Source organism: Ursus arctos, unplaced genomic scaffold (genome assembly GCF_023065955.2).
Source record: "Ursus arctos isolate Adak ecotype North America unplaced genomic scaffold, UrsArc2.0 scaffold_14, whole genome shotgun sequence".
NCBI classification, from domain to species: Eukaryota; Metazoa; Chordata; class Mammalia; order Carnivora; family Ursidae; genus Ursus; species Ursus arctos.
Window position 1 is genome coordinate 62,661,862 of NW_026622808.1, and position 26,912 is coordinate 62,688,773.

General features: G+C 52.5%; 1 protein-coding gene across 1 annotated transcript; it reads right to left on the reverse strand.

Annotated features, from left to right (window-relative positions):
- Positions 1-947: 947 nt before the first annotated feature.
- Positions 948-26,912, reverse strand: SSUH2 (ssu-2 homolog). Its single transcript, XM_026501274.4, has 12 exons — positions 26,862-26,912; positions 17,476-17,574; positions 17,006-17,087; positions 15,323-15,452; positions 14,040-14,100; positions 12,861-12,985; positions 11,553-11,615; positions 9,807-9,892; positions 8,362-8,454; positions 7,677-7,782; positions 5,798-5,905; positions 948-1,501 (listed from the first exon to the last, which is right to left on the reverse strand). Exons 1-12 carry the CDS (start codon positions 26,887-26,889, stop codon positions 1,355-1,357), a joined length of 1,128 nt encoding a protein of 375 aa, XP_026357059.3. The 5' UTR covers positions 26,890-26,912; the 3' UTR covers positions 948-1,354.

Consider the following 26,912-nt stretch of genomic DNA (forward strand, 5'->3'; position numbering starts at 1 on the left):
TCGGGGTGACAGCAGTAACTGAATGGGATGTGGGGAATTCCAGGGTGGGGGTGTAGCAGGTGAGGATGTAAGTGCTCACTTGCACACTTGTCAACAGTGCCCTGGGGGACGGCCTCAGACTTCCCAAGCTTTTCTCAACCAGGCCTGTTATGGCCACAACCTCCCACACCAAGGGGGACAAGGGCTGCAGGCCAGCAAGAGCTTGGGGATCAAAGGGGCACAGCCTGGCCCTCTCCGCATGTAGCAATCCCCTTCTGGGTGGGGTGCAGGTGGAATAAGAGGACAGGGGCCTCTGGTTATCCCCAACCAGGTGCACGGTGGCCCAGCTGGCCCCCAAAGCAGACTGGGCAGTCAGTCTGCAGAGAGTCCCTTGTCCGCACTCAGCCTTGCTGCACCAAGTGGGAGCTCCTCACTGACTGGGTGCACTGACACCCAGTTCAGGTCCTACTAATGAGCAGGTTCTAGGGTCGGCATGGGATGTAAGAGCGTACAAATGTCCAGAATCGCTCTCCGAGACCTCCCCCTGCACATGCTCCGTGTTAGAGCCCAGCACAGAGCTCTGCAGGCCATCCAGCACAGCAGCTTTGCTCCCCAGCCTGCAAACAGATCTCCAGTTCTTCAGCTGGTCTGTGCCTGGCAGCCACTTACCCTAACAGCAGCCACATGGTAAGGCAGCCCAGGCTGCATGGAGAGGTGGCCTGTAGGTGTCCCAGCCGACAGCCACCATCCACAGCCAGACCTCTGGGTGAACCAGCCTTCTGATGAACCAACCCCCTACCCTTGAGCCACCCCAGCCTTCGCATCTCCCAGGTGAGACCCATCGCAGAGCAGAGACAAACCGTCCCCACTGTGTCTGCATCTGAATTCCTAACCCACAGATCCGGGAGCGAATTTTGCTCTCGATGCCTAAGAGCACTGTGTGGTACACATTAAGAGGCAGCCGATTTGGAGGATATCTTTAAACATCTGCGTAACACTCAGCTTGGCAAAGGGCTCACACGAGCAGTGGCACAGCAGAATGGAGACAAGCCAAGGGAGGGGCACAATCTAACCCCACGCTCCATCGGGGCGGGGTGTGAGCTTGGAGGCCAGAGGCATGGCCCCAGCCACTTAAATTATTTGTTCTAAAGAAAAGTGTGTAGCTGAATTCTTGTCGGTTAAATGCATGATGGGTCCCACCAGAGGAGCTCTGGGAAGACCTGTGGCTTGACAGATGATAAGCTGAATTGTCTAGAAGGACACATCGGGGTTTGTATAGGATTGTCCAATGTAGCCAACGACAGGTAAACTCAGGGACCTCGTTTGTCCTCCTTGGTGGACAAGAGCGGCGGGCTCTGGAGATGGCTGTGCCACGTCAGAGGATGGTGCAGCCACAGCAGTACCGCTCAGGGTAGTCGACCACGTACACTCTGTGGTCCGTGCCATAGATGTAATAGACGTAAGTCTGTCCTTGGTACCAGTAATGCACTTCTGTGAGGGGGATCAGCTCGATGGTCTGGCGCTGGGGAAACAATTGGCCAAGAAAAACTTCAGTGTTCTATTCAAGTCACTTGCCTGCTCAAGAACCTTCAGTAGCTCCCTACTACCTCCGGGATGAAGTTCGCATTCTGGAGTTGGCATTTTGGCTCCCATGTGTCTTTCTAGGTGTATCTCCTACTGCGCTCCTTCACACACACTAAGCTCTGCTCTAAAAGGACTTCTCGGCTTTAGCTACCATCTGATGCTACATTTCACAAAGTGGGGGCACAGTCGTCCGCAGGGGAGTCCCAGGATGCATGGTAAGCCACCAGCCAAACAGGACATCTTTCAGAAGCATCACTTTTTAGATGGGGAGGAAGAGCAGAGAAAGGTGGAAGATAAAGTCATTTTAAATATTTCTATATTCACACAGCCATGGAGATATTAGGGAGTAGATTATACAATTTGAATTAAATTTTAAGGTAAAATAATGACACCAAAGAAATTCCAAAGTCTGGTGGTCCGCTTCAGGCTTTTTTCCTCAGGACCCTCCCTCCCTCACCATGGTCTTGCATTGACCTTCCTTTGAGAGAGGTCTTTCTCAAACCCTTTCTTTTAGAAATGGGGAAACTGAGGCCCACAGGCTCATGGAATTTCAGGTTTGGAAGATCATCCAGGTCAAACTCCATGGGTTTAATGCTCAAATCTCCTCCCAGCACCTAAGAGCCTAGGACATGCGCTCCCCCGCCCCCAGCAGAGGGGTCCTAAAGCCCCTTGTGCTCTGGCCCCTTCTCTGAGCAGTTACTCTACAACCTTCCAAAATTGCAGGTGTCTGAATGGGATGTGACAGACCTCTCTGGAAGAGAACACTGGCGTCCTACTGAAACACCTGCCTCCATCAGTTTTGGGTGCTGCTGTGCTAGGGACAGCTACGTGCAGCTGACGTAGGAAAATTACTCCCCATCACCGAAGCTAAGCTTCCTCAGGGATGTCCCGTGGTCCAGGCTCTGCGTCAAAACCCCGAAGTTCTTCTGCACAAGAGGCTTCTTTGTCCCAGACTCACATCTAGGGGTTCCCAAACCCAGAGGAGGTGGTGTGGATGGCCCAGGGTTAGACCCTTACTTCAGGAAGTTCCACTCCTTGGGAACAGTTCCAAGTCCTCTCATGGTAAGTGATGGTCCAGAGGCCACCAGGGAAGGGGAAACAGGCCAGGGAGGGGGTTTTGAGAAGCAGCTCCCCACTGCATGGGAGGGGCAGCCGAAGGGCAGTGTGACATTGTGGCAGGAAGAGGGGACTGAGAGTCAAGGAGCGCCTCTTCCATGAAGTTCCCTGCATGATCTTGCACTTGCTTATTCTAGGAAATGGCGATAAAAGCTTCTATGCCACAGAGTTGCCGTGATCACCAAATGAGGTCCGGAGACTTCCCATACGCCAGAAAGTGGTATCTAAGTGATAATTTTGGAAATCAGAGGCAGAAGACCCCTCTTTGAGATTTTGTTATGGAGGACACAAAACGGGCACCAGGAGACAAGAGAGGGTGGGAGCCCACATCACTGTTCCGACGGCCTGGGCAGTGGGGTCAGGATCACTCTCGTTTCCAGCCTTTTCTACCAGCATCAGAAGGAAAGTGACGGCAATATCACCCCCTCCTGCCTGCATTTGCTTCTGATTCAAAAGGCCTCCAGGTTTGAGGCTACAGATTGGTTAGGACGTCAGCTGCCATCAAGTGTCTGCCCTGTTATCAGCCACATATCTGCACATGTTGGTCACGCCCCCAGGACGAGCAGTTTCCAGGTCTGAGAGCAGTGCGGGGTCGGGGAGGGGGGGGTGCACGGTGTCATGACAGACGTGTACTCAGGCTGACTCCACTCGCTAACTTCTCAGTCCTGAACAAAATATCAGCACGCAATTTTGTCTACTGATGCAGGACCAAAAGATTCATAGAAGAGCCCTTTTCTCCCATGGCACTCCCTTTTAAAAAAACCCGTCCACCTGCCCCTGGTTTACCCTTCCCTGCTCCAGGGCTGGTTCACAGGGGGCTTGTGTTGCCCAAGACAGGACTGTCCTGAAGGACAGACCCCCGGAGAGCCAGGCCTGCCACGGACACACCGCGTGGGCTCAGGCAGCTCACTTCCCCTCTTCAGCCTCACTTGCTCCAGCTGCCAAATCAAGGGCCCAAAAAGGACTCAAATGGTCAGTCTCAGAAGTTAAAAGAATCTCACAATAAAGGCGAGTGTCTGCAAGCTGCTAAAATCAGGCCCTTATCTTCTTCCCATTCCCAGAGTCGATACCCCAATATTGGGGATTCTTCGTGTGACCCTCGCCATTAATACTAGTGAGGCAAGAACGACGGCCCACAGGGACGATGCCCTGGGGCCTTCCATGTCTCACCCACGTTCCTGCACCTCTGCTTCTTCTCTGCTACTCACAGCCCGTCGTTCTTCCGCAGGGTCCCGCCCTTGAGATACAGAACCCCCCTGGCACACAGGGAGCACAACGGGCCTGGAAGTTGTGCCCAACTACTGGATGGTGCCAGCAACACCAGGCCCGCTCCCTCATCTCCAAGCATACAGTCACTGAGGTGTAACTGGCACTCAGAGGTCCAGTGGGATGGGGCAGCAACCGGGCCGTCGCCGCACTGCGCCCTTCTGCCACCTCTGCCCCCCCCCCCCAGCTCTGGCCCCCCGACTCCTTTACGGGTTTCTCCTGGGAGCCCTTTCTTCGTAAATGCCCTGCACACAGCTCTCATCTCAAAGCTGCTTCTGCAGACCCCAACCTAAGGCAACGCCCAACCCAGCTCATTTTAAAGATGAGGACACTGAGGCCCGGAGAAGGGAAGAGCGTGGCTCAGAGCCACCAGCGTGTGTCGGAGCTGGCAAGCAGGTGCTCACCTGGTACATGAACTGCCCGGCGGTGTGTCTGGCCCAGACCCCCTCAGGTGATACCCCTGTGACCCTGCACCGGCTGTCAAGGAGTTGTGTATCTTGAATGCAGTGAGTAGTAACATCTGGCTTGGAGCTAGGACGTGGGTTCTGCTCCTGGGCTCTTCTACTACGCAGCTGTGTGATTTTAGGGAAATGACTTCCACTCTCTGAGCTTCCTCTGATTTACTGGAAACGTCACGGGTTGGGGCTAGGCAGGGGTAGCCGACGACAGCCCACAGGCCAGAGCCAAGCCATCAGCCCATTCTGTATTCCTAGCGTTTTTAAATTTTTGTTCTCAATACTGAAAAACTGAAAGGTTTCATATAAAAATCTGGGGTTTCAGAAGGTCTGAAATCTCTGCCCTTTTGCCTACACAAAGATGAGTGGTGGCCCACGCCTTTGGATAAGACGGCTCTCCCCACCATGTCACCACCCGGCGGTGGCAGGCCTTTGAGTTTGCAGTGCCCCAAATCCATGATTTCTGAGGCCCATTGCCACTCCAAGATGGTCATCATTACTTTTTAATTAAATGCACCCTTCTCTCTCCTGCAAACAGGGGACACGTGCAGAGAGAGAAGGGGAAATACTCATTGCAAAGGGACCCGAGGGGAAAGGCGCATTTTGAGCAGGTGCCAAGCATTTAAAGCAAATTATTGCTTCTCTACCAAACCCTGAGATGGTGCAAACATCTTTCTCACCGGTGAGAAATCGGACTTCAGGGAGGAGGAAGTAGCTGGCCCAGGACCACACTGAGATGCAGAAAAACCAGGATATAAGCCCAGTCTATAAGACTCAGAAAGCTCCGGCGCTGGCCATTCCCTGGCCAAACCTCCAGCTCCCCCCGCCCCACCCGGGGCCACGACTGCTCCAAGCTGCAACAGGCACCACCGCCACCTAGTGGCCATCATAACACAGGACCAAAGCAACCCTTACACAGGAAGCCATCCCTGCCCAGGAGAGAAAGTGCTCTGAGGGGCAGGACTCCAGGTTCCGGACTTGCCTACGACCCCAAGTCTTGAACTTTCCCTCTCTCTCTCTGAAGATTCTAACCCACAGGGTTAGAGTCAAAATCACACTCAGCCACAGTCCTGCTTGAAACCCTACAGTATCTTTGTTCTCAGGAAAAGAATCCTAATCTCTATGTCCAGTGGTCCCGCCGGCCCCTGAGGCCCCACACTGCTCTGCTCTCTGCCTTCCAGCCACATGGCCTCTGGTCAATCTCTAGTACTCCCCCTCCCCCCTTCCTAAACTGGGGGTCCTTTCCTCCACCCTTCCCCTAGCTGGTGCCTTCCCTCCCTTCTCTAGAAGGGGCCCTCCAGCAAAGGGAACAGCCCATTCCTTCATGTGACCAGAGGGCCAGCACCCTGGGAGCCCCAGCCCGGCCCCAGAAGCCCCCCAGTCCCCACCCCACTCACCTGCTGCAGGACTCGGGCCCGGGAGGCCAGGGCGGCGCTGTGCTCGGCAATGCCCCTCTGAGAAGCCAGAGAGATCTCCGGCAGCGGGAAATCCACAATGGGGTACACCTGAGGGAGAGATGCAGCCCACCTCTATGCCCTGACCCAGGGTGTCGGCACCTGGAGCCTTGCAGCTCGGAATCACGGGGGCGGGAAAACAAGCCCAGACAGGGGAGGGCCCGAGGCCACCCAGTGAGTGGTTGGGGATTGTTTAACCTCCAGGGGCCTTTGATTATGCGGACCTCAGGAATTCCAACCAAGAAAGGGGGGCTGTGGACAGAGCACTCCTTCACCTGCAGCCCACTGGCTCACCCAGCACCCCTCTGCTGCTGTCTGACTCGCGCGGAGGCTGGGGCTTCCTGAGGGGCGATGCTGAGCTGAGGCTGTAGGAAGCCAGACTGACTGGGGCAAAGAAAGGAGGCTGAGGATTACTGTTCCGCCCGAAAAAAGCAGGAAACCCTGCCAATTGTGAGTACATGAATGGACACTGAGGCCGTTATGCTGAAGGAGAGAAATCAGGCAGAGAAAGACAACTACTGTATGATCTCGCTTACATGTGGAACCTAAGAAAACAAATTCAAAGATTCAGAAACAGGTTGGTGGTTGTGGGGTGTGAAACGGGAGAAGGGGGTAGAAAGGTACAAACGTGGTTATAAAATAAGTACGTCCTGGGGATGTGATGGATGTACAGCGTGGTGACTGCAGTTACTAATACTGTGCTGTATATTTGAAAGCTTCTGAGAGTCTAGATCCTAAAGTTCTCATCACGAGAAAATAAAAATTGTAAGCGTGTGGCGAGGGATGTCAACTAGACGTTGTGGCGTGTCACTTCACAGCACATACAAATAATGAATCACTGCCTTGTACACCTGAAACTAACACAGTGTATGTTAATTATACCTCAATTTTTAGAAATACAAACGATAGAGTGGAAGAAGCCAATCTGGAAAGTCTAGAGAAAAAAAAAAAGGCTGAGCACCTGACCATCTTGGAGAAAACAGGCCCCCTCAGACGTCCCATTAAGGCCAAGTTCCCTGCCAAGGCCTGCAACAAAGGTTGGCAAATCTCTTCTGAAAGGGCCACATGGTAACTATTTCAGGCCCTGCAGGCCATAGTGTCTCTGTCTCAACTACTTTGCCCTTGCAGCAGGAAAACAGCTACAGACAATATGTAAACAAATAGGCATGGCTGTGTTTCAATAAAACTTTATTTATAAAAGCAGGCCAAGGGCCAGAGTTCGCCAATGCCTGTCCTACAGGACCCTCCCTGATCTGGCTGCTGGCACCTCTCATGTCTTAGCTCCTTGCTCTGCACAACTCACATCCCTCCTGTCCCACTGCTGTTCCTCAAGGCCTCCCTCTGCTGGACACCCTGGCTCCAGAGTCCACAGGGTCCACTCCCCGACTGCACTGCGTGGGTCCTTGCCCTGTGTCGCTTCCCAGCCCCCAGCTGAAACTACACCCATGCCTGTCTCTTTACCCTGCTTGCACGTTTTCAGTGTCCCTTACCACCATCCAACCTTGGGGTGAAACATTATTACTTCTCCCTCACCAGACTGAGATCTACAAGGGCAAGGGTTTTGTTTTACAGTATCCCCAGGGCCTACCACAGTGCCTAGTATGGGACGAGGGCCTCAAGGTTTGTGTCAGGGTGTGGAGGGAGGAAGGGAGGGGTCAAGCACGTGAAATTAGAGAGAGAACTGGCCCTACCGGGTCCCCGAACGCTCTCCCCAGCTCAGCGGCACTGTTCCCACCCAGCCTGTCTTTCCATGAGAACGCAGCCCTCACATGAGGGCAGAAGAACCAGCTTCCCTTGTGATGGTCTTCGAAGCCCTCCTTACCACGGTGTTTTCATCCTTAAAAAGGCTTTCTCCTTTGGCTTTAGCAAGGAGCTCCCCAGGGCAATTCAGTCGGTGCTCAGACACAAACTCAAACAGGCTGTTTTTCCTGTAAGTGGGGAGGATGAGGGACCGAGTACACGGTACGTGGGGCTGGGAACGTAGGTTCGGAATCAGGCACACCTGAGCTGGAGGGCTTGCACTGCTACTGCTGGCACCTCGGGCGAGCTCTGTAGCACCCTCAGCTGTACCCTGCGAAACTGGTAAAGTACTGACAGTTCTGTTCCATCACCTCATTTTGTCCTCACCTGTGAAGCGCTTTGCTCAGTGCCCCACAGGAGAAACCGTAATGCATGGGAGCCTTCCCTGACACAGGGAGTGAAGACCCAGGGACTCTACTCCCAGAAGGGAAGGCCCAGGCATTGGGTAGCTGCTGCTGTAGAAAGTGGCGATGGCAGAATTTGAATTCGTTGTAAAGCCTGCCAGCATCCAGCCACCCCACCCCGCCTTTCCCAGGGACCTCTCCCCTTCCCAAGGTGCCTGAAGCCCTCTTCTCCTGGCACAGATCCCTGCACTGTGAAAGCCCCAGCCAAGCGGAGTTTCTCTGCAGAAACCAGTGCAGGCCACATCCCCCCCGCCCCCCCGGGGTACCCTCACTGGGCCACGGCATTGAGACACGGCCACATACCACACGATGACCAGCTGGATGAAGTGCAGCAGTTTCTTCTCCCCCTTGCAGGTGGTACAGGTCTTGTTGCCCCTCCCTGAGCACGTGCTGCACCTGACAGGAGCATGTGGTCAGCACCCTGCAGAGAGTCAGGGGGTCCTGGCAGCTTCTAGAGGGCTCACTGCAATCCTTCCTCATAGACGTAGACTAAGGTGAGCCTCAATTGCTTCCACCTGCCCACCATCCAGACCTCCTGCTTCTGGTGGCAATGCCCCAGTTTCCCTTTGGAGACCACCCTTTCCCCACCCAGGCCACACAGATTGTGGGCTTGCCCCCACCCCTTCTATGACCAGCTTGGGACCTGGGCTTGGCCCATCAGCTTATTCCATCTGCATGGCCACAGTGGCTAACACAAAGATGAACACATGACCCAGATGAGTGCAATGAGATCTGCCCTTGAACTTTTTGTGAAACTATCAGGAAAGGGTTCTCATTTTTGACTGAGGTTACTAAGCTTGGAGCTGTTGGTTGTCCCCTTTGTTACCACAAGAGACAACTTGCCTGAGAATGAAGCCAATACAAAGGAAAGCAGGGTGAGGCATGGAGACAGAATCCTGGTGACACTGTTTAAGCACCCGGATCCAGCTGTACCTGAAGCCATCCCAGAAATATAATCCTGAACTTTTCTGCTACAAGGGCAGAGTTTTTTTGTTAAGCTCATTTGAATTAGGATTCTTTCATCTGTAAACAAAAGAAACCTAGGCTTCTTTCCAAATCAAAGACCTTCTTCGCCAACCACAGTGGCAGGTCTGCCAAAGCTCTGCTATCTGGCTTCTTAAAAGGAAAGCCTGGGCCTCAATGAACCAAAAGTATCATTAACCAACACAACTTTGAATAGTCTCACTCCTCATGGTTTCCTGTTTCCCTTTAAAGATTTATAAATGCATTAAGGACATGATTTACAAAATACAACGACCCACTATTTGCAAAGCCATGTGAACAGAGATGGAACTTTGTTGATTGTTTAGTCAATCAACAACCTTCCTTGACTCCTCCACTCAGGCCCTGCAATGAATTATAAATAAGGGTTTACCTAGGTCCTGATCCTCAGAGAGTTAAAGATCTCAACTTTGGGTGGTTTTCTGTGTTCATTTCCCCACCACATGAGCAGGAAGAAGTCTCCCCTCCTTAAAGCACCCCCTCTCTTCCTCTCCACAGTGCCTCATTCCTTACGTCTGACCCAGAGATTGCTGGAGGAGTTCTAGTCTCATCTCGAAATGGTAAGCCTGGAGGAAAGCTCACCCACACCACAGGGTCATTCCTGAGCACATGCCAGGCACAGCGCTCCAGGGCACAAGAGCGACCAGAAGGGCACCTGACTGCTCTCCAGAAGGGCAGACGATGAAAAGCAAGAAAGCTGGTAAGTGAGAGCCCTTCACCTCGGTGCTGGGGAGACCCGCTCATACCTCCGCCTGCCGGACCCCGAGCACATCTGACACCGGCGGGACTGCTTGGCTTTGCGCTTGGCTCCGCTGCAGGAGGGGCACCTCACCTGCAGACACACCACAGCCTCAGCCCCCGCCCGCCTCCCAGGCAAGAGGGGCAAAGAAGCATCCTGAGACCAGCTTCAAATCCCAACCTGGTGACCCTGAACAAGCCACTTCCTCTCCCTGGGCCTCAGCTCCTTCATCTGGAAGATGGGAGAGGTGAACGGTGTGTATCTTTGGGCCCCTCCAGCCAGAGCCTTCAAAGACGCTACCACCTCACATCTGTGTTTCTCTGGAGACACCACCCTCCCCACAACCCCTGAGACTGCGCCCTGACCAAACAGCCATGGGAAGAGGGGCAGGCTGGCTGAGTTGGGGACGGGGAGCTTGGTCTTGGAAAGGCCCCCCGGCTACGCTCCCACAGTTGGCTCAGAGTGGACTCTGGAGACCCTCCAGGAAAAGCCTGAGGGAGGAGGTTTGGAGGAAGGAGAGCAGGGGTGGAGGGAGGAGGGAAAAAGACCACAGGTAGGGGCTCCAGGAAGGCCAAGAGGAGGCATATGGCAGGAGTGAGGGCACTGAAGACAGAAGGGGGCAGGAGCCACAGGTGGGCCCCACAAGTGGCACGTGAGTAGGTGGAGGAATGGACACAGCAGGCAGAAGGTGGGCGTCCACAGCGTGGAAGGGCAGGTGGGCAGACAGAAGGATGGAGGAAGGCGTGGCTTAGAGTGGCAAGTGGCCAATGTGTGTCTAAAAGATCAGAGCAAAGGGGGAGAGCTGAGGACACGTGAGGAGTGTGGGCTTCCTCCTGGGAGGCTCAGCAGCCCTGCAGGGCTCTGAAGAGAAGGCTGATGGTGCCAGAGGCTGGCTGTGCACTTAGGCACCTGTGCTAGGTTGAACAGTGTCTCCCCCCGACCCTGCCTCGCCACCACCATTTATATCCACCAGAGAACCTCAGAACGTGCCCTTATTTGGAAAGAGTCTTGGCAGGTGTCATTAGTTAAGATGAGGTCATGCTGGACTAGGGTGGGCCCTCACAAGGAGGCCTGAGGAGACCCAGCACACACATGCAGAAGGCCACGTGACAATAGAGGCAGAGGAGGGAGCGGTGCAGCAAGGACTGGGTGCTGCCAGAAGCTAGCAGTGTGACTTAGGGCCTCCAGAAAGAACCAGCCCTGCTCACATCTTGATTTTGGACTTCCAGCTTCCAGAAATGTGAGAGAATAAACAGCGGTTGTTTTAAGCCCCCACTTTGTGGTACTTTATCACAGCAGCCCTAGGGCACTAACACAAGGCCCCCGCCTCTCAAAGCTCCCTGAATTTCACCTTCTCAGACTCATCACCACATACTACATGTGCTGGTCACCTGTCGGTCTTCCCCAAGGACAGAGGGTCCCTGGTGGGAAGGCCCCCAGCTCTGAGTCCTCTTACAGGGCCTAGCACTGAGCGGATACTCAGTCTCAACAAATGTTTGCAGACAAACGAGAAAAAGAAGAATTAAAATCATGAACCATCAATCATTGAAGTGAACAAAATGAACAAAGGCCAGTAGCCCAATCCAACTTTCCCATTTTACAGGTGAGCAAATGGAGGCCCAGAAAGGGAGGATGACTTGCCTCAGGTCACACTGTTAGTGGAGGAGCCCCGGGCCCCCAGCCCAGCCCTCTGTCCCACGGGGGCCCTCCACCCACACGATCATGAACTCACCAGCAGCCACCCAGGACTCACCATGCCGGCCCCATGGCAGCCGCTGCACTTGTAACGCCCACGCCCATGGCATTTGTGGCATTCCTGGAAGTGAGAAGCGCTCTTTGGTTCCAGTTTCCCAAGCACCAACGCCTCCTGATTTCACCAGCCCCACACCCACCCCACAGCATCACCAGTCCCGGGCCCAGCTGGGGAAGATGGCCATTCTCACTTGCCTAGGATTCCAAAGCGCCTTGAATGCCAAGCCAAGGAGATCATGTTACCATTTCCTTGGGACCCCAGCCCAGTCTGTTCTCCGAGCTCCATGTCCTAACTCATGCTCCCAGGCTAAGCCACAAAGGCCGGTGTCCTTGGCGCACTGGGTAGCTAAGAGGTCTTTGGGAATAGAAGTCAAAAAAAAATGCACAGCATTTCTTTTTTTTTTTTTTTTAAGATTTTATTTATTTATTTGACAGGATAGAGACAGCCAGCGAGAGAGGGAACACAAGCAGGGGGAGTGGGAGAGGAAGAAGCAGGCTCATAGCGGAGGAGCCCGATGTGGGGCTCGATCCCAGAACACCGGGATCACACCCTGAGCCGAAGGCAGACGCTCAACCGCTGTGCCACCCAGGCGCCCCTGCACAGCATTTCTATGATAGGCAAAGAGCTAGCTATTGGCATCTAATCCCTGAATCAAAATGGCCTTTCCACTCTTGAGAAAAGAACGGAGCCCTCTCTGGACCTCTCAAAGGCCTCGTCATCACATGATGCTACGAAACCTCAGAGGGGAAAGTTACATGCTTGAATCAAGTTCTAAAGTGAAAATGAGAACATAATAGGGAATATCTCATCTGTGCTTCTGTAATACATTAGGTTAGCCTCGCTTCATGTCGTCATCATACTTCCATAAAACAGGACAGAAGTCAAATTCTGTCCCTTTACTGACTTGGCTGAAAATTCGAAAAATGTTTGAGCTTTATTTTATATCCATTTCATTCAGCACTTCCGCTGTTTAATGTAAGGCAAAAATAAAAAACAAAAATAAATTAAAAACACTCAGATGGTCTAGGAATGTGAACACTCACTGTTTAAAGCTGGTGACAGTTTGGTCAACGGAATCATCCTTTCGCTATGTGACTACTCCCTAACTTGCATGGAATCTTGTATGGGTCTACTGTCCATGCTCTGGGTTTCCTTAGAATTCGCTTTAGTGATAGCCAAGGAATGAACCACCCAGAATTCTCTTCTGCATTCTGGGTTCCCTTTCTAGAAAGAGAAGGTTTGAGGAAATATACAGTGTCTGGGAAACCAGCTCAGAGAGAAGGGCAAAGATGCCAACAATCACATTACCTTGACCAGTGACGAGTGAGGGACCTGGAACTTCCTCGTGTCTTCCTGAAACATCGGGGGGACCTGGACCTTGATGTCCCAAAGCCTGGGGGAGGTCCCTCTCTGTGGCCCATCCACTGACTGGTCTGACACAGAAAGGGATCACTGTAAGGCCAGTGAACAGCTTGCAAGGACAAGCTTTCATTTATTTGCCAAATAGTATGGAGCCTTCGTTTGACGCCAGGCATTAGGCAAGCTCCTGGGCTGAGGGACAGGAGACAAGGAGCCCCTCAGAGTCCATGGTTAAGCACCCACGTGTTGGCGTTGAACAGACTGGTTTGGCTCCTGACTCTTCCACTTCCTCGCTGTGTAACTGCACACAGGTGACTCTACCTGTCCGACCTTCAACTCTCTCATCTCCGAAATGAGGAAACTATATGGCACCCACCAGATAGAATGGTAGTGAAAATTAAATAGGAGGCATAGAAATGCTTCGCCCTGGGCCCGTGAGAGGGATTCATAATAAGAACTACCATCGCTATCGTGCCTGTCCCCACCTCCTTCTTTCTCCTCCCCGCTCCTCCCTTCAAGGAGACGCAGCACAGCAACAACCACCAGACGATGCCATAGGCTATGCCAAGTGCTTTGGACCAGAGCTGCATAAAGGTTCTGAAAACTCAGAAGGCTGACTCCTTCTATTGGAGAAGCGGTCAGCAGGTGAAGAAATCCCGGAAGGCTTCATGAAAGAGGTGACAAAGGAGCTGCTTTTGAAGGATGAACAGGAGTGGTCAGCAGAGAAGGAAGGACACAGGGCTTCTCAGAGAGAACCCTCGGGCTCCAAGTGGGGTTCAGCAGCAGGCGGGATGGCACAGTGAACAGGGTCCTGGGGACTCTGGGAGGCACTGGGGTGGCCTTGAAGGCAGGTGGATACCAAAGCACCCATGCTGCCTTGTCTGTGACCAAAGGCAAACGTGGCCTTTTTTAGGTCCTTCTGCAAACCACTTCCCAGACAGGAAGGATTTGCTGAGGTCAGCACCGGAAAGTCCGAGATGAAAGCCCACCCTCTCATTTTACAGGGGATGGGGAGACCGAGGCGGCAAGCAGGAGCACGGCTTATTCAGGGTTAGTGGCTAAGACACATCCTGCTGTTGTCCACCAGCCCCTGTGAGATATGCCCCCAATTAAACTGAGTTCACTTACTAGTAAAGGGTTGAAATGTCCATTCGCTTATTCTGGATTCAGTAAAAGTCTCTAGTCGGTACTACAGAGGAAAAAAAAAAAAACCCAGCATGTTCGCACTCATGCCCTTTAGGAAGACAGCATTAGACAAAACAAGGACGCGTCCCACCTGCAGAGGCTCAGGGGGGAAATCAAAAGGCCCCACTCCCAGCACCACAGGCTGCTGAGAACAAGCTGGCAACAACGATTTCTGCTCCAGACAGCCCCGGACGCCTGCAGGGAGCTCAGTCAGCCCCAGGACGTCTCTCCTGACAGGCTCACAACGGGGGCGATTTCAGCCCCCCACTTCTTTATACCCAGAATGTTCTACACAGCAAGCTGTGGAGCAGCAATTGTCCTTTGATGGATGGAGGCCGATGGAGTTTGCTTCTCCAAACGTCCTTGTCGGAGGAAGTTTCCTGCCTGATGTCAAGAGCCTCCTTCTTTCTACAAAAATCACAAATCAGGAAGGGGTCTTGGACATCAGCAGGCTCCTCCTTTGACACTGGAGGAAACAGAGGCTCAGAGAGGCCAGTTGACTTGCCCAAGGCCACACAACTACACAGGAGCCTCTTCCCCCAGCCTCCTGTCCTAACCGGTCCCTGCGAAGTGTGTGTGTTTTCTGTGTGATTGTACACCCACCAGAGGATGGCTGTGCCGGTGACACTAGGAAGCGTGAACTTAAAATCTGTCCTGTGGCCCTGTCAACACAGAAGGTGACATGGGTACCTGCTGTGGTCTCAGTACCAGACATAGGATGTCGCTGGAGCTTCAGGCCCAAGGGTAATGAATGAATGATTCCTGGGCACAGATGTGACTTGGGGGATCAAGGGGAACAGATGGAGCTTTCTCGGCCCACCCCTCCTGGAAGCCAGTTAGCCATGTATTTAAGGACATGGACTTTGGTGCCAGCAAACCTGAGTTGAAGTCCTAGCTCTGTCACTTCTAGCTGTACGTTTGGGGCAAGTAACTTCCCCTCTCTCCACTGCCAGTTCCTCCCCCTTGAACTGGTGACCGTCCTACCTTCCGTGCTACTGAGGACTGCATGAGATGTATATGTGATGTGCTCCCACGATGCCCAGCACATTCGAGCTTTTCAGCAGACCACAGACCAGAGAAGCAGCAAAAAGGGCTTCAGTGTCACCCCTGTTCATATGCACCGCCCCCCAAGACTCCTTTCTCCCGTTTGACATCACATAAGCCACCCCCCCAGGACCTAACTCCTGAGCCGCCCCCGGGTGCCCGCCAGGCCGAGGCGCCCTTACCCTGCAGAGGGTCTGCTGTTTGAGCTCCTGGATGACGAGGTCACCGGCGGCCGCGCTGCCGTAGCAGCATTTGGAGCTCACAAAGCTGAGGAGGGCTTCCCGAGCCACTTCCTCTGTCACCATGGGGACTCTGCTGGGGACAGAGCACAGAAGCAGGGTCTCTGGAAAGGGCCTCCAGGCTCCTCTGGGCCAGCCAGCTCCCTCTTGATGCAGATGGAAACAGAGGCCAGGAGAAAGGGAAGGGCCCGGCTGTGGCGCACCACAGAGGTAAAGCACTCAGGACTCCATCTGGGGAGGGCGTCTCTGGCTCAGGGAGCTGGGTGAACAGACGCCCGCAGTGGGAACACAGTTCTTTCTGCAGGACAGCAAAACTGCTGTAGCTGAAGTGCCGGGCTCAGGAGAAGGGCTGAGAGAATCTCAGAACTCTCTCTCTCTCTCTCTCTCTCTCTCTCTCTCTCTCTCACACACACACACACACACACACACACTTAAAGATGAATTATGCCATTTTACAGATGAGGAAAACTGAGGTCTGCAGAAGATGTTACACTACTAGAAGGAGGCAAAGTTAAGCTAGACCACGTTCCTGTCCTTGGAGACCTTGACCTCAGCCAGAAGAGCTGTGAGCACTGTTCACAGGAAGACCCACACCAGGAACTATCTGACTGCGGTGCCCACAGAGACCACCGTGAGCCTGCTGGGCCTCAATGGCAGCGCACGTGAAGGCACACAGCAAATGGCCCCTTCTTTGGCGTTCTCTCTGCATGCCTCCCCCTCCTCCTAGAAAACCCTTCCCTGAGGCCCAGCTGCCATGTTCCCTCCTAGCAAAGCCCTCGCCTGCCAACACCTCCCAAGAAGCAGGAGTCCTCTCCCCCTTCCTCCTCCCTCCCATCTTCATTTACTTCTCCACAGCAGATCGACTCCAAACAGTAAGGCCTCTCATGCACAGGGATGTCTCCAGCACCCCTGGCCTGGAGCACCGGGGGGCCTGCGTGCATGCAGGAGGTGTGGGCCCCAGAATGGCCAAAGAGGGCTCCACAGAGGAAGTGGGGTCTGCCCTGGGCACAGACGGTGGGCAGCCAGGGAGGAGAAGGGGAGGTGCTCCAGGCAGCAGTGGGGCCAGGAACACCCAGGAGACTCCCTGAAGGCAGAACACAGCCACCCAGCCAAGAGGCGGGACCCAGAAAGCCGGGCTCCACCTTCTTTCTGCGCAAAGCTGGCCGGAAAGCCGGAGCTCTGTGCAGAGTCCTGGGTCCAGGGGTCAGCAAACTTCTTCTGTAAAGGACTAGAGAGTAAATATTTCCAGTTTCATGAGCCATACAGTCTCCGCCTCACTCCCTTCTGCTGGTGCAGTACAAAAACAGCCAGAGAGTAAGTAAACAAATGAGCGTGGCTCTGTTCTGATAAAACTTGATTTACAAAAATAGGCAGTGGGTTGGATTCAGCCCAGGGGCTGCAGTTTACAATCCCTGGTCCACACTCTGGTTCTCAACCCCAGCTTGGTAGCCAAACAGCCTGGCAAGCTGGTAAAATACACATTCCTGGCCTCTGTCCCTGCAGAATCTGACCCAGTAGGTCTGGGATCCTGATGCACTGTCAGGGTTGAGATCCGTAGACCCTAAAATCCCCAAGGAGGGCTCTCGGGGGGCAAGGGTGACATCCTATGTGATGGCACCAGCTCACCTGTGTTCCACGAATGACGACCAGCACCTTTGTTCTAGGGGCCTCCCGGGAGCCTCCAAAGGTGGAAAGAATATCTGCCGTCCTGGGGGAGAGAGAAGGAGTCAGGGCTCAACAGCCTAGCTCAAAGGCACAGGTGTTTGTGGGGTGAAAGAAGGAAAGACTGGCTGAATGTGAGGCTGAAAGAGACAAAGGGAAAGAATCCCACATGTTAATACATCTAATGCAAGAAGAATGGTTCTCCAACCAGCATGAGTCCAGTCTTACGTGGACATGGATATGGCCATGGAATGTTCGTGGACACAGGGCTGATGCCCCATGTCTTCCCATTCCCTCCTGATGGTGACAAGAGCCTTCCCAGGGCCTCCCAGGGGAGAGGTGAGCTGTCCCAGCACTGGCCTGGTACAGAGACATCTCCCCGACCAGCATGAGCGCCAGAAAGAGGCCGCAGGAACCAAGACTCACAGACTTACCACCTCCTTGAAGAAGCCAGTCATAGCTGGGCAGTCTCTCCAGGAGCTCAGCTGGGGGCGCCAGGGGACTCTCGGCCTCGAAACTGAGGTCCACCACACCTGTGGAAGGAAGGCAGTCCTGAGCTTCCGGGAGGGAGGGAGGGGTGTCAGTGGTGGCGTCACTAGAAGCTGACAAGTGAGGGTGGGTACGTTACTGGAAAGGCTCACAGTTTAAGCCAGTCTCACACAGGTGCCCATCAGACACGGAACACATCTGCAGGGCAGGCAGGGAGGGGGTGAGGAGTGATAGGCGTGCCACGAATAATCCTGAGGAGAAAAACATTCAGAACGGCAGCTCCCGGTCACCGGATACCTACTCTGTGCCAGTCACCATGACAGGGCTTTAGAAGCAGGATCGTACCCCACGACCCCGGGGCACAGATACTGAGAGATGCTCACAAGCTTCTTCCAGGCCTCTCTCATCAAGAGGTGCAACTGCGTCTCCTCACCTTGGACCCGGGCAGGCTTGAGACCGCTTCAAGCAAGGGAACACAGTGGAAGAAAGCAAGAAGACACCACAGCTTCTACTTCCTGCCATTTAGGCACACCCTCTTGAGCCCTGAGCTGGCGTGTGAGACGTCGGGCTGCCTGACTGGGGAGACCACATGGAGACCCTAAGACCACAGAGAGAGAAGCCCAGCAGAGCCCAGCCTTCCAACCACTCCGCCACCCTGCCGAGCCACCAGGCACACGAGCAAAGCCATCAGGGCCCCCCAGGCCAGGCCAGCTGCCTGCTGAGTACCCCTGAGTGACCCTGTTCCGGACAGCGTGTCTGTGGCCCCCCACGTTCATATGTTGAAGCCCTGACCCCTAATGGAATGGTATTACAAGATGGGGCCTTTGGGAGGTGATCAGGTTTAGAGGATGGAGCCCCCATGGGGGGATTAGTGCCCTGGCGGGAAAAGAAAGAGACTAGGGCTCTTCCTTTCTCTGCCCCATGAGCATACAGTGAGAAGGCAGCTGGCTGCAAGCCAGAGGGAGGCTCTCGCCAGACCCCAGGTCTGCCGGCGCCTTGATCTTGGGATTCCCAGCTTTCAGAACTGTGAGAAATAACTGTTTGCTGTTTAAGTCAGACAGCCTGTGGCGTTTTGTCACAGCAACCCACACTAAGGTGGACCCTAATGGATTATACAAGGAGCAGAAGAATTACCCAGCTGAGTCCTGCCCAAATTCCCGACCCTCAAAATCAGGAACTCTAATAAAATGGGGGTTGTCTTAAGGCACTGAGATGCGGAGTAGTTTTTTATGCAGCTTCTCGTAACAGGCAGTCTCGGCTCTGGGACTCCCCACAAACCTGAGCAAGACTTTCTTGGGGCCACACGGCGGCCTGAGGCTCCTTGCTTCCCACTCTCCTCTCACAGGTGTCCCCCCTGCAGTGTGGTCCTGCAGGCGGTCCCTGCCCACACCTGCTCCCTTCGCATGTGTTTCCAAGGGACCTCTGACACATCTAACGCCATTTGGGTGACCGCTGCTTGGATGGTCTAAACTGACACATGTCACGCCATTCTCCTAATGAGGGAATGGGGCTCAGAACGGCTGTGGCACCAAGATCACAAGGCCCGCGAGTGATGGAGCTGGCTTCAAACCAAGGCTCGCTGTTCTCCAAAGCCCACGTTCTTCCCAAGTACTTTCCATGAGGCCACCCCTGCGCAAGAATCACTCACTATATCCCTGCTGTTAAAACCTCATCTTCTACACCTGAAACTCACGTGACACTGCATGTTAAATATATTTCCATTTTTAAAATTTAAATTTAAATTTTAAAAAACTCTCAGCTTGATCTGCCAGACTATGACACAGATACCGATAGACCTGAGACTCTGAGGAGGAAAGCGTAAGATAAGAACTGGCTCCCAGAAAGGCTGGACAGCTCATAAAGCACCTCCCCACACCTGTCGCGACACCCCACCCTCCCACCTTGAGATACAGGAGGCAGGACTTCTAATTCCCCTTGACATGAGGAGTCTGAGGCTCAAAGAGGTTACTCCAGTAGCCCTAGGGTGCACAGCAGTGAAGTCAAAGCAGGCTAGAGGCTCCTTGTTCCAGCACACTGGGCCACCCCTCAAACCCACTCCCTGCAGCCCCCATGCTGGGGGACAAGAACTCCTCAGCTCTGTCTTTCCAGTGGCCAATTTGATTACAGGAAGTTGACTTTAAAGGGTAAGCTGATAAATGGTCAGTAGAAAGTAATTCTCTCTGAACACACTCTGGTCTACAGCTGATCCATCTCACCCCCTAGAGCCCTCCTTTTTTTTTTTTTTTTTTTTTTCAGCTCTTGAAAGCCGAGAGCTCTTTCCCTCTACAAAAATAAAAAATAATATGCCCTGTCCTTTCGAGTTTAATAAAAACAGAGGCCAGAAGCAGCAGCAGGTCTTGTTCTAAGTTGGAGCAGCTGAGGCTACCCGGAAGTGGGATGGCAGGTGGTGAGGAATGCTGAAACCCACGGCCACGCACAGTGGAGGGAGGAGGGGGTGTCATGAAGACAAATGAACCATCTCGTTCTTCCACTCCCCCCGAATTGTCTCAGTCCTCTGACAATAAGGGATGCATATGCATCTCTACGGTTTCTCCTGGCAGGAAATTTAAAAAGGAAGCTGAAATAGAATGTGTACAGATGTAGAGAGTGCTATTCTTAGCAGGAAAGCTTATCTTTGCAAACAAATGATTCTGTGCCAAAACAGGTGAGAGACCTGGGGTAGAGATGGGTGTGATGCAAAGGGACGTCATCCCAAAGCTTCCCACTGGTGCCCGCCGAAGTGTACCGAAATCCCCAAGGTGATAACTCATTGGGAATTATCCTTCATACCTTGCTTCTGAACATCGTTTGCTCCTGATAAGTGGATTAGGATTGTCAGCTATTTTAGCCACCAGGGATCCGCAAACCTTTTCTGCAAATAGCCGGGTAGTAAATACTGTCGATTTTGCGGGCCATAGGGTCTGTTTCAATTACTCAATTCAGCTGAAAACAGCCATAGATAACGCACAACTGCGCAAGCATGGCTTTGTGCCAATAAAACTCGACAAACACAGGTAGTGAGTCAGACTTGGCCCTTGAGCCGTATTTTGCCCACCCTGCCCTAGACACTCACCTGTGTGCATGGGTTTGAGGGAGGGTCAGAAAGAGGGAGGCTGGAATTTGAACCTTTCTGGGACCAGGGTCCATACATGCACTGTAGTTCCCGTGAGCCCCACCATCAGCATTAACGATAAAGGTCAGGGTTGGGGGGCGCTTGGGTGGCTCAGTCGTTAAGCGTCTACTTTCGGTTCAGGGAGTGATCCCGGCAGTCTGGGATCGAGCCCCACATCAGGCTCCTCTGCTGGGAGACTGCTTCTTCCTCTCCCACTCCCCCTGCTTGTCTCTCTCTCACTGGCTGTCTCTCTCACTGGCTGTCTCTGTGTCAAATAAATAAATAAAATCTTAAAAAAAAAAAAAAAAAAAGGTCAGGGTTGGACTGTAGCCAAGGCTGTCCGGAGTCAGAATTCCTGAGGCACAGGCATGGTGGTTAGGAGCCTGGGCTCTGATACGTCTGAGTCATGGACTGCATGAAACTGTGCCAGCCTCACATCCTTGCAGAACTCAACCCTCCAGCCCCCTCCCCGCAGCTGTGACACAGAGCAGATGGCATTAGTGCCCATCTAATAAGACAATGTGCACACAGCTCATAGCCCCGGGCTTGGCATTCAAGAAGTGCTCAGTCAATGCCGTGGACCTGAGGAGGGAGGGTCTTCCTCTTTCTTTGCGCTCCTTTAAGCCAGAAGTGAAAATGTCAGGCATAGAAAGAAAGGCAAGACTTTCCCAGCCCTCTCCCTGGGGAGGGCCCGTACCCAGCCCAAAGTCGTGGGTCTGCTGGGACATCCGGACTCTCCACTGCGAGAAGACAGAGAATCGCCATACAGCTGTGACGCCCGGCTGGAAACCAAACAAAGAGGCAGGAAGAGGGGAAGAATAAGAGGTGGGAAACCCAGAGCTCCATCCATCACCCAGGAGCCACCCTGACCTCTCAGGGCAGTCGTAATTCGTCAGAACTAAATTAATCTCACCATTATGTTATGTACAAAAAAAAGGGCTCCGGGCTGACCTACAGGCAGATGCGTCATTTCCTGTGCAGATCGCAGCAGGCACAACAGGAACGTCGACGTCACGGGTCATTGTGTGACACCCAGCGTGGGGCACTCCGAAGGGCCTCCCCTCCCCCCTCGGCTGCATCCCTGTTTCCACGGAGTCAGGGCTGAGCTGCAACTGGGCCACCCACCCTAATACATGCATTGTGTCCTGTGCTCACAAAGGGATGGTGTGGGTATGATCTTTTTCTGCACTTAATGGCAACCACTGTTTTCCCGGCTTTGCGGAAGCACAAGATGAGATTCAGAGGTGGGATCTGGGGCAACGAGCTCACCCATTCGCAGCAGAGCCAGAAAGAGTACTTAAGACTCAGATCCTAACTCTGAGCTTTCCACGTCGCTGACCGCCCTACCGCTCCATGCCAATGGCATCAAGTGGTTGCTGAGAGAGCTTTACAAAGTGTCTCTAAGGTAGTGCTCGCCAGCCAGCAGCAATTTTTCTTTTGTGTAGAAAGGAATTTTTCTTGTGGAGCAAGGTATAATTCATGGATAACCTCTTTAACTTCCTCTTTTTAAAATGCTCTTCCTTTTATTTCCGAGGATAAAAGGAGTCCACATCTTCTGCCTCTGATTCCAGTATTAATCATCTTAAAAGCACTACAACTAGGCCACCTCTCGGCCCAGATGGCTCCCCACCGCCATCTTGCTTTGGTTTGTTTCCTACCTTGTCTCCTCCAACAGGGGTGAGAGCCCCTTTCAGACAGGGAACCCTCCTTCCTGCATACAGTCAGTGCACATAAATGCACTGTGGTTTGAATGACACTGAAGATGGTCCAGCAGAGACTCAGGTGGTCCAATCCACACCCATGAAATGGCTGGCCGGGAGCAAAGAGGAGAGGGAAGTGGGGAATTGCTGAATGGGGTTGGAGATGAAGGGGTTCTGGAGATGGATGGATAGTTCCACAATAACGGGAACGTACTTCATATCACCGAACAGCACAATTAAAAATGGTTAAGATGGCGAATTTCATGTTATGTGTATTTTACCATAATTTAAAGTAATTAAAACAGGAGAGTCAGGTGGTCATAAGAGAAAGAAAAGAGTCTTGCTTGCCAAGAAGAACAAACAAATAATTGGCTACATTATTTAAGAGGCTTCATAGCAAGACCAGAAAGGCTGACCGGGCCATCCCATCTCTTAAACACCACAATGGCTCACTGCAGCCTAAAGCTTTTTTTTCAGGGTTTATTTTTTTTTTAAGAGAGAGAGCGAGCGAGCACAAGCAGGGGGGAAGTGGGAGAAACAGACTCCCCGCTGAGGAGGGAGCCCGATGCAGGACTCGATCCCAGGACCCCGGGATCATGACCAGAGCAGAAGACAGATGCTCAACTGACTGAGCCACCCAGGCGCCCACCATAGCCTACAGCTAACATCCAACCTGCGGCCCTTAGCGGAGAAGGCCCTGTATTAACTAGCCCTATATTACCTGTGGAGTCTCCTACCTGCTGCGTGGAAGAAAACCTCCCCACGTTGCCCAGAATAGGGCGAGAGAAGGGAAAACAGTCCCTGTGGCCAGGGAGGGGTGGGGACAAAGAACAGAGCAGAGAGTGGGGGGGAGAGAGACAAGCCTGCTCGGGGCTTGAGAGGAGAGAGACTTGTGGGAGCTTTCAGGTGGGAACCAACGAGAACATATTTGGAAGAGCAAACACAAGGCCCACCGTGGGAGTGAGACCAGCATCAAGAGAAATGCGGAGAAGCCGGGGCGAAGTTGTCCTTGGAGCTCTTCAGGTCCTTCTGGCATGCCAAGAGAGAACCCAGCAAACGTTACAACAAATTTTCAATTAGTTGGCACGTGGAGGTCCTGCTTTGTAGGAAGCGTCACCATGCCGAGACAGGGCCACGGGGAGGGGGGTGGGATGTGTAAGGGCTGCCTTGTCACTTCGGGACACTGATGTTGGCATTCACCCTGGCACGTGCACCGTGTCATTTCTCCCAGGCCTCGTTCTGGCTGTTCCTGCCCACAACACCCCCCCTTACCTGTTTCAGCCTGACTCAGTGCAGGCCTGACCTCCTACAAAGCCTGCCTGGGTGTGCCTCCCCCTCCCTGTGCTCCTCCATACTCTGTTCCACTCTCTATCATAGCTTTTGCCAAACAGCTTTCTAAGAATTATTTGGAAAAAGTCCGTCTGGGGTCCGCCTCCTGCATGAGGCATTGAACAGCTGGAAGGTACAGCAGTGCATTCATCCTTATTCCCCCAGCCATGAGCACAGCGCCAAATAGCCAGCCTACTGTGGAGTCTGGGGGGACAGTCACCTTATTTTTTAGGGCCCTGGTCTTCTTTCCCTAAGGGCTCAAGGAATATAGTCACTGGGAGGAGCACTCGGGAAAACAGAGTGAAAGGGACACTCTATCTTTCCATTGAGAGTTGGCCCATGAGGTCAGGGCCAAACTGGCAGGGAGGGCCTGCGCTCCTGGTGGACCTGCCTCCCTCCTAAGGAATGTTGAGATACACTAATGCCCCACAGTCAGTTACCAAGGCCCTCGGAAGCTGGGCTCCCCCCACGAAGTCCAGCATCTTTCCCACCAAATTACCCTGATAGCTTCATCCAGTCTCTGGTCTCCAACTCAGGGCTGGGCTGGAGGGGACACTAAAGAATAAGTCTTTGGGCAGGAGAGCTAGCCAGGGTACCTAGGGAAGAGTCCCATCCCTCAGCACTGGGTCACTGATGGTGACAGTGGTGTGGCTTCCGGTCACTGCTCCCCCTCCCCAGCTATCAGAGCTCAGGAGAAAGGAGTTTGCACTTAGGTCCTATTGTCCAGAATCACAGCAGTCCCCTCCTCAAATTATGGGGGTGGGGCTCATCTGACTTGAAGAGGCTCTCTTGCACACCATTTCTGGGAGGGCGTTCAGTCTGTAATAAAATTAGTTGTATTATAAGGGATATGGGTTTTAGAATAAGGGAGAGGATTTTTCCTCTTCATCTCTGGGCTAGAACATCTCCCTCTAAGAGAAGAGTGATTGAAACCACACTACACCTGGGACCATTGGACAAACAGGACGTGGTCATGCTAGAAAAGAAAAAACTCTGAAGTCTTTTAATTTTAAACAGGGAACAGACCTGTTCTGAGTAGCTTTGGGGGGTAGAATCAAGACCAAAGATTAGAAGTGCCAGGGAAGAAGAGATCAACTGAATGTAGGAAAGAATTTCTGACAGCCTCAGCTATGGAAGGGGGACTGGCCCATCACCAGAAGCATCGCCGCCAATGGCGGGAAGTGCTACCTCTAGCCGAATGCTACCAGAGCTAAGGCCGAGCTAGGAGGCCTTCGTGGTGACTTCCACGTGGATGCCACATCCCAGAATGTCTCTATCCATGCCTACTTTCGGTCCCACAGTGTCACTGGAAGAAGATATTCTCTCTATGAAGCTGCCCACATTCCAGACTCGAAAACTGAGGGGATGGCATTTTCGTGACTGGGGAGAATAACTCAACTGGGGCAAAGTGGGCAGCCATCACTCACCTAAGGAGGGACATTTCAATTATGTAAGTCCCGTAGCAGGCTCCCTTTCCGAAACCTGGACAAATATTGGCCTAGTTTCAGAGTTCATCAGCATTGTTCCTAAAAACTTTTCTGGACAATTCCGTACCTTGCAGTAGACCCTATGGTTTGATGATATTGGAAACCAGCATGTAGGGTGACCCTATCACAGAATTGGAGTCTTTAGAATTCTAAGGGAACTTACTCTCACCTGGCTTACCAAAAGGCATGATGCCAAAACAGAACCACCGCAGGTGATAATATTTTTCATTAATAGCAGTTTAATTTTATAGCTCTGGGAGACCAAATCTGATAATTTTCTAGAGTCAACATTTATTCCATGCCTACTCAACTCTGAATGATGCTGTAGGCACTTCACATCCAATTAATCTTCTACCAATTCTTCCAGATGACATGGTCTGTATTTTTATTGTGAGAAATGTAGCTCAGAGAGGTGAAGTGACTTGAGCAAAGTCGCCCAACAATTAGGAGGCAGAGCTCGGATCCAAATCCAGATCTGACCTAGCACACTGGAACTAGGAAACTCCTACTGTAAACTGCAAGACTGCAAACGAGCAGTGTTCCGAAGAGGAAAAATTGCATTTGATTATTAGTAGAAGCTTATAAGATTATGGCTACACAACTTCCAATATATCAGAGATCAGATTAGGTCCAGCTCAAATACATGATAAAATATCTCTGTACAGTCTCCCACTTCAGTATGAAAAAGGATTCCAACAAAATTTTAAGTGTGTTGCTAAGATCCACATGGGTTTATTTCATATCCCACTTCAGCTCTGAAACCTAAAGCTTTCAGATACCTACATTATAGACAATAGTGCTAGACCTGCTCAGGACCTTCGAAGTCCCCAAGCTCGGGAACCGTGAAAATGTACTAGTGTCACAGACCTCTCCAGGTGGAGAAATGAAAGCCGAGAACCACCCCCCCCAAAAAAAAGTACATTCATACAAAATTTTGCCCTCACCTTCACAGTCTTTAAGTCAGGAACTCCTGACCTTTTACAGATTTTATATATGGGGAACTGAGGCTCAGAGAGGTTACATGACCTGCCCAAGATCACACAGCCAATTCAAAGCAGAGCCAGGACCCGAACCCTAGCCTCCCAATCCCCAATCTGATACTCTACCACACACTGCCCCTTCCAAAGTCAGGATCAAACACTGCTTTTTTTAAACATGGCACATTTCTTCCTAAAATGCAATTTCTGTCTTCATCTCTTTAAATAGTCCTTAGATTCCATTGTATTTCTGTCCCAGGTTGGGGTCACCAGGACTGTGTTTCCCAAGCAATAATGAACACGCACCTCTTTGCTAGAGGAAGATCACGAGTAAAGACCTTCCAGGAAAGTCTTTCAAATTAACCTCATCTCAGAACTGAGTCCAAGTGTGGTATTCAGGCTCCTATGTGGCTGGGGCGGGAGGGGGGTGGGGGATGGTCAGCCAGAAAAGGAAGTCTGAAGGATACAAGACTGGGACAGTGTAACCATGGTCAGGGAGGAAAGTTCTCATCTTGCTTGCTACCATTCTCCTCCACTGCCCAGAGGCACATACTGGAAGAATAGCCCGCAGGCTGCAAATGGGCTTTCCACACAAAAGGAAGGAAGGAAGGAAGGAAAGAAGGATGCTCTCAGCAACACAAACCCAGAACCCAGGACAGCACAGAGGCCAGAGGGAAGATTTCAGTCTGTGCCGGCTGCAGAAGCGGGTGCCCCAGCTGTACTTACTGTCGTCTTCACTCAGATCCCTGTCCATGGTGCAGACGTCCAGCCAAGGAG